The sequence below is a fragment of the Chiloscyllium plagiosum genome, chromosome 3 (genome assembly GCF_004010195.1).
Source record: "Chiloscyllium plagiosum isolate BGI_BamShark_2017 chromosome 3, ASM401019v2, whole genome shotgun sequence".
NCBI lineage: Eukaryota > Metazoa > Chordata > Chondrichthyes > Orectolobiformes > Hemiscylliidae > Chiloscyllium > Chiloscyllium plagiosum.
Window position 1 is genome coordinate 68,343,265 of NC_057712.1, and position 8,334 is coordinate 68,351,598.

Sequence of the window (8,334 nt, forward strand, 5' to 3'; positions counted from 1 at the left end):
TAACAATCAAATTTTCAATGTATAATTTCAGTTACATCACACTAAATTTTTGCTATAAATTCTGTTAGGATCGAGCCCTCCACTATCACGTGATGAAGGAGCGTCGCTCCGAAAGCTAGTGTGCTTCCAATTAAACCTGTTGGACTATAACCTGGTGTTGTGTGATTTTTAGCATTTTTTTTGGTTTCAGTACAGATTCCAGCATCTGCAGTAATTTGCTCTTGCATTGTTTTTACTGGTGGTGGTTATTGGTTTCTTTTTTTAAAAAAACAGGAACGTCACGATGATTCTGGTGGTGAGAAGGTCACTCAATTGTGCGTAATAGCACTTCGGAGTACACAAAAAAAAACGAAACAGTGAATATCTCACCCACAAGTTGGGGGTGACACAGTATCATTTAGTATTAGTGACATTGATAGATTGCAACAAGTTGCATTATCCGATGGACAGGCGGCGCTCCCACCCTCGGCTCAGCCCTATTGGTGTCCAGATGAAATGTTTCTCCTGTCGGTTTATGAAACCGTCAATCCTAATGATCCCGGCCGAGTGTGACATGCAGCAGGACGTCCAATAGGGTGTCCAAGTCTGCAGTTTGGTGTGGGCTTTTAACGAGAAAAACATCCAGAAAAATCTTCATTGCAAGTGAACAGTGTCATGAAAAGCGAATCGACCGCTGTTTGTTATAGGGTCAGAAATGGCTGCGATGACCTCCCAGGATTAGGGGATCCTGCTAATGTGCGGGAATAAAAATGGCAGCGAGTGGAGGCAATCGCCAAATGCCAGGACAGGACGGAAATGCAAGCCTGAGGAAGAAGTGGCAGGAATGGGCCGACGACCACAGACAGTACCAAAGGTCCAATCCTTTCAGCGGCTCCCACGCGGTCACTCTGCGGTTGCAGAGAGGGGATGAAGAATACGGGCGTCCCAAAAAGGGATCCAAAACAGACCAGAGAGGTAAAGATGCACATACCCACATCGGGAAAGAAGTCGAAGAGTTGCTTTATGTTATTAGAAGGTACGGAGAAGCCGGGCCAGGCGGGAACATCTGCATAACTTTCGGGAGATTGTTTGATGCTTACGTGACAATTTCCAATAAAGTGGTGGGAATCCTGCTACGAGCGAGAAAACACGGTCTGGTTCATTTTGAAGGGGAAATGCTTTGGCAAGGAAGAGATGATCGCGCTCTCATCACGCTGCTTGAGTGAAGATAGATTTGTGGGAAATTAGACTTTGTGAAGTTGCACTTTTTGATTGTGGTTGCACTGCAGTGAAGCTACACATATTTTAAGCCTTATTTTGAAAAAAAAACCTCGACACATCAAAATCTGATTGTATTTAATGACCTGAAATGTGGATTTGTAGCAAAAGAAACAAATATTTTCAACTATGTACAGAATATATGTTCCAATGCAAATAAACTAACGCGGATGCTGCTAAGATAGAAATGGAAAATGCTGGAAACACCCAGTGGGTTTGGTAATATCTATGAAAAAGAAACAGTAAATGTCTCGGGTCAATGACCTTGAAAGTATTGTAAGATTTGCCAAAACCTGCCGGCAGTAATGTATAGAATCAATAAAGGTTTACTGTACCAATAGAGGTCCACTATTTTTACAACCAAACAAAGCCATCCTGACTACGTGACAATTTCCAATAAAGTGTGGGAATCCTACTCCTGCATTGGCCTTCCTCTACCAACAAATCAAAGCCACCCGCCACCTGGAAGAAGAACCTAGGGATCTGAGAATCACATGGCCTCAACATGGACTTCACCAATTCCCCTATCTTCCCAGCCCCCACCTTGTCCCAACTGGATACTATCCCCTTGACCCATCTGATCTGTCCATCTTCCTTCCCACCTATGTGCTCCACCCTTCCCACCAACCTATCACAATCACCTCCCACCTATAGCCATCCTACTCAACTTCACCCCAGCCCCACCCCACCCCCCCTTTATCTCCCCGCCCCCCCCCCCCTCCCCACCCCAAATTCAACTAGTCCCACTTGCCTGCATATAGCCTATATCCATCCAAACCTTTCCTATTCATGTTCTTATCCAAATGTCTTTTAAATGTTTTAACTGTTGCATTCACCACTTCCTCTGGCAGTTCATTCCACACATGGTCCACTCTCTATGTAAAAGAAGGTGCCTCTCATGTCGTTTGTAAAAATTGCTTAATTCACCTTAAAAATATGCCCCTTTGTTTTGAACTCCCCTACCCAAGGGAAAGTACCCTTGCTAGTCACCTTATCTATGCCCCTCATGATTTTATAAACCTCTGTAAAGTTACAGCTCAACCTCCTACACTCCAGTGAAAAAAAAAGTCCCAGCCTATTTGAATCATGTTTACTTATTGAGAGCAAATTGGTCAGAGTGTTGAGTATAGGAGTTGGGAGGTCATGTTGCAACTGTACAGGACATTGGTTAGGTCAGTGTTGGAATATTGCATGCAATTCTGGTCTCCTACCTATCGGTAAGATATTGTGAAACTTGAAAGGGTTCAGAAAAGATTTTACAAGGATGTTGCCAGGGTTGGGGGATTTGAGCTATAGGGAGAGGTTGAATAGTCTAGGGCTGTTTTCCTTGGAGCGTCGGAGGCTGAGGGGTGACCTTATAGAGGTTTATAAAATCATGAGGGGCATGGATAGGATAAAGAGGCAAAGTCTTTTCCCTGGGATGGGGAGTCCAGAACTAGAGGGTATAGGTATAGGTTTAGGGTGAGAGGGGAAAGATATATAAAAATCTAAGGGGCAACTTTTTCACTAGAGGGTAGTACATGTATGGAATGAGCTGCCAGAGGATGTGGTGGAGGCTGGTACAATTGCAACATTTAAAAAGCATCTGGATGGGTATGGGAATAGGAAGGGTTTGGAGTGATGTGGGCCAGGTGCTGGCAGGTGGGACTAGATTGGTTTGGGAAATCTGGTCGGCAGGACAAGTTGGACCAAAGGGTCTGTTTCCATGCTGTACATCTCTATAACTCTATGACTAAGTAGTTATGAAGGGATACTAATGGCCCAGGTTCAAATCGATAACTTTCTGACTTTTGCATTTATATTTTTCCAAAATTTGCAGTCATTTTCACAATATAATGGTAACGACACGAACCTTTTCTTACAGAAGGATACAATGTGTGAAGTCCATGAAGGGCTGATTGGACTATTCCTTAAATTTCCATTATTTTAGTTGAGATAGAAATTATTGCAAAGCTAGAATTATATAATTCCTACAGTGTGGAAGCAGGCCATTCATCCCATCAAGTCCACACTGACCTGAAGAGCAGACCATGCAGACCCACCTGTCCACCCCACCCTTTTCCCAGTAACCTTGCATTTTCTGTAGCTGACCCACATAGCCTGCACATCCCTGGACACTTTGGGCAATTTAGCATTGCCAGTCCACCAAATCTGCATATCTTTGCACTGCAGAAGGAAATTGGAATGGTAACTGTATGAGGTCTGCTTCAACTGATACCAACACCAAAAGCTGAAAATGTTGAAAACACTCAATAGGTTGTGCAGCATCTGTGGTGTAAGGGATTCCATTCCTTTCTTCACTAAAATCATTCTTGGACCCCAGAAGTAAAATAAAAAATTACTTGCAACGTTTTAGGTTAACCTTAAATTTTTCAGTTGATTAAACCAACAAAACCATGATTCAAACCTCTATATGATTTGAATGAACTTAAAATCATTCATATACAGCCTGATTGTTAATCCCCGAGTCTGAAGATAAGTCCTGATGCTTCAACAGTGTCCTTTCTTGTCAGGTTCCAGTCACACTGTCACACACCCAGGCCTCAGAACTATATTCAGTTAACAGCCTGCAGGATCACCTAATCTTCATAACTTTTTATCTTGGAATTTAAATCTTCTGAACTATCGAACTGCAATGTAAGAGACAATTCCTGCTGTTTATACAGCAGAAAGATGATGTGGCTTCCCTCATGGTGATGGGTGTTTAGCTCACAGCATTGATCATGTATCTTCCATTCTTTCCGGGAATTGATTGGGATTCATTATTGCAGTTAGTTTATGGAATTGTCCAATTGTTAATGTTGTCCAAACTGATTATGAGTCTCAGTTTCAGTTTACTCATTCCATCTGTGCATCAAGAGTAACAGCTTCAGTGGAAAGAACAAACAATTTGACATGTCGCATTTGATTCTTTTTGTTTTAATGACCCTGTATCAGAAACAGTTTTTCCATGGTAAAAATGCAGGGCTCAGCTGTCCTTTTCACTCAACACATCTTGCATCTAGCAGGAGTAATAGGTCATCATGTCATTTGACAGGTGCATCTTTTCTGTAATAAATCTCACTCATTAACAATTTATCCTGCATTTGTTGCTCACCTTTGTCATATAGATCACCTTAGAACTGTTTTTTCTTCTATCTCAGATAGATAAAGCAGTGTTATTCAGTAATAAAAAGTAGTCCTCCAAGTCTAATAAACAGACTGTAGTGGAAACCATACCAAGTTTTAATTCTTCTAACTGACTGCATAGACAGACTATATCTAAGCTGAATCAGATACCTGCTTTCTAAAGTGGAAAAGATGAGAAACAAGCAAGGACTCCCTTCTTATACATATCATGTAAAACTGATAAAAAAAGAAAAAATATATTTTGCATTAGCTTATGTGTACAGGTGTGAGACACAGTGAAAGACAATAGGTGTATAAATCTTTGTTCATTTTCCATCACCAGGAAGAAAGGAAACAACCGAGTGGCCAGTGACAAGCAGTGCCCTTCTCATCAAAACAAACGTGATGGGGAGGACAGAGATTAAATCAAAATAGAGTTGGAGAGGGAAATAAAACACTCCAATTCCCTGCAGTGCCCACCTCTCCCCAAAAACCTCTAGGGTATTGGTAGACACCACGTGCTCCTTCTTCAGTGACACCTGGGCATGTACGTAACCACGGAAGAGGACCAGGCAATCGTCCCCAATGACCCCCTCCACGGCCCACAGCCTGGACCTGTTTATGGCCAGTTTGGCCAGGCCCAGGAGCAGACCCATGAGCAGGTCCTCTGACCTACCCACCCCTCTCCGCACTGGGTGTCCAAAGATCAGGAGCGTAGGATTCAAGGTGCAACGAAAAACAGAGAAGGTTTTTAAGAAATTCAAAAAGAGAGCACAAACACCCACACCCCATATATACATGGTGCATGGACTCCATAGCACCACAGGACAAGCAGTTGAGTTGGGAGTCCGTGAACCACCAAAATCTGTGGTTGCAGGGGACTGCCACGTGTAGCACCCTCCACCCCAGATCCCCAAGAGAGAGGACTCCCATGTAGAGAGCCCTCCACTGGGGATCCTCACTGCCCAGTGGCAAATGGGCACACCAGGGCATGTCCAGGCGGTGGACCGATGCAAAATATATTGGGGTGTGAAGCCATGGGAAACTTAAGTGGACAATGAGAATTACGAATAAAGTTTCATTTACCTATTGGAGGTCTTTGTGGAAATATGATATCTGACATAAACTCACATGATAAGTACATAGAGTCATAGAGATGTACAGCACGGAAACAGACCCTTCCGTCCAACTCGTCCATGCTGACAAGATATCCCAACCCAATCTAGTCCCACCTACCAGCACCCGGCCCATAACCTTCTGAACCCTTCCTATTCATATATCTATCCAGATGCCTTTTAAATGTTGCAATTGTACCAGCCTCCACCACTTCCTCTGGCAGCTCATTCCAGACACATACCACCCTCTGCGTGAAAAGGTTTCCCCTTAGGTCTCCTTTAAATCTTTCCCCTCTCCCCCTAAACCTATGCCTTCAATGCTCCAGGGAAAACCCCAGCCTATTCAAACTCTCCCTACAGCTCAAATCCTCCAACCCTGGCAACATCCTTGTAAATCTTTTCTGAATCCTTTCAAGTTTCACAACATCTTTTCGATAGGAAGAAGACCAGAATTGCACGCAATATTCCAACAGTGGCCTAACCAATGTCCTGTACAGCCACAACACGTCCCAACTCCTGTACTCAATACTCTGACCAATAAAGGAAAGCATACCAAACACCTTCTTCACTATCCTATCTATCTGCGACGCCACTTTCAAGGAGCTATGAATCTGCACTCCAAGGTCTCTTTGTTCAGCAGGACCTTACCATGAAATATATAAGTCCTGTTAAGATTTGCTTTCCCAAAATGCAACACCTCACATTTATCTAAATTAAACTCCATCTGCCACTTCTCAGCTCATTGGCCCATCTGATCAAGATCTCGTTGTAATCTGAGCTTTACGATAAGTGGGCAATGATAAAATTAGAAATGTTACTCTTTGTAGTTCAAAACAACAATATTTACTTCCATAATGTACATAATTTGAAGTTAATGATAAAACTGGAAGTCAGTTGAAATAATAGGGCTGTGAAGTCCTGTGGGTTCTGTAGTCTCAGCATAGTTTATGGGGGAATTAGTAGATATAGCACAATTTTTAAAAATCATTTGCAGTATTGGACTTTTTTTATGGTGGTTCCTGGGACCTCCTTAATCCCTGCTTTCTGTAAAAATTCTATTCCCCCAGTTTCTACATCTCTGTTATGTGTATTCTGATGATGCCACTTCCCACAGAGATGTTTTTTGACATCCTCTGCCACTGAGGATCTCCCCCACTCTAGTGGACAGGGTCATCAACCTCATCCAATCCCTTTTCTGGCACACCTAATTTCACACCACCTCCCTCCAAGAACTACAATAGGGTTTCTCTTGCAGTAAGTTTTGCCCCACCAGCATATTCAAAGAATCATTCTCCCCCATTTCCATCACCTTTAGCATGTGCCACCATCAAACACATCTTCCCCTCCCTCCCAGAGTTCTGAAGGTATTGTTCTCTGCCATACACTGGTTCATTATTCCATCACTCTTAACATTTCAAGCCCTTCCATGGCACCTTCCCATGCAGTTGCAGGAGGTGCAAAGTTGCCTTTTTAACCTCATCACTGTCCAAGATCCCAACGATAACTTTCAGGTGAGATTGTGATTTACTTGTGCTTCTTTCTAATGGTCTCCTGCATTCACAGCTCACAATGTGTCTCCTCTATAACACCATAAGACATAGGAGCAGAAATTAGGCCAATCAGCCTATAGAGTCTGCTCTGCCATTCAAACATGGCTGATAGTGGAAGTTGAGAAACCTATCTCCCTGTAATCCTTGATAATCAAGAACCTATCTGCCTCAGTCTTAAATATACTCAATGACCTGGCCTTCACAACCTTGTGTGGCAATGAATTCCAAAGATTCACCACTGTTTGGCTGAATAAGTTTCTCCTTATCTCCATTCTAAAAGGTGTTCCCTTTACTCTCAAGGCTGTGCCCTCCATCCTAATCTCTCCTACCAATGGAAACATCTTCCCAACATCCACCGTGTCCAGACCATTCAATATTCTGTAACAGAATACATTAACAGACCAAACACAGTCTGGGTGACGGTTTGTGGAACATTTCCAGGCAATGCCTAATCGCTCTTTTTCTTCCACTTGCCCCTCCTCACCTTTACCAACACCACAATACCTATACTATTTCTACCCATTCTCAGTTTCAAAGAAGTTATATTGTGCTTGAAAGGATAACTCTGTTTCTCACTCCAGATCTTTGATATCTGTTGAGTTTCTCCAGCACTCTTTTTCTTTCCAATCTCTGCCATCTGCAGTATTTTACTTGTTTTTAAGAGTGTGCTTTCAATGGAAAAAATACATGCAAAAGCTCAAGTATTTTATCAAACTATGAATTAATCATTTCCTGAGGATTAATCCTTTAATAACATATCATATTCACAGAAAGACTTTAGTATTACATTTTGCTCAATTTTTTTGTCTTGTGCTCATCAGAACATTTCATAAGAATACCAATTCAAGGGGAAAACCAAAATGTAAACTGCAAAATTAAAGAAGCACAATCAAAAACTGACAATGTTACAAAACAGTATTTGACATTATTTTTAATTAGCACCTTTTAGCAAAGTTATAGAGATGAACATGTTGTTAGTGTGGTGGCAGGCCATGAAGAAATTTGAAAGTAGAATGAACATTTTAAAATTTACACAATGTAGGTCCAAGGATTGATTTATAGGTTAATGATCATAAGAACAATGATGAACAAAATTGATCATTTGTTTTGAGCAGATTATGTATCACGTTAATAAGTAGAATAAAGAATTCAATTTTATACCTCAAATTAAACAAGATCTGTAAAAGACACAAAACACAGAAGTAGGAGATGCTGTTCATTATCGTACACTTTTGAATATTGAATGATATAATAAGTGATCATCCAGATATAATGTAATGAGGAGTAATGTCTGACAAGCCTGA

General features: G+C 41.8%; 1 protein-coding gene across 1 annotated transcript; it reads left to right on the plus strand.

Annotated features, from left to right (window-relative positions):
• Window positions 1–318: 318 nt before the first annotated feature.
• Window positions 319–1,595, plus strand: si:dkey-29b11.3 (actin-binding Rho-activating protein-like). The gene has a single exon (XM_043687484.1). The coding sequence runs from the start codon at window positions 750–752 to the stop codon at window positions 1,203–1,205; it is 456 nt and encodes a 151-aa protein (XP_043543419.1). The 5' UTR covers window positions 319–749; the 3' UTR covers window positions 1,206–1,595.
• The last annotated feature ends 6,739 nt before the right edge of the window (window positions 1,596–8,334 follow it).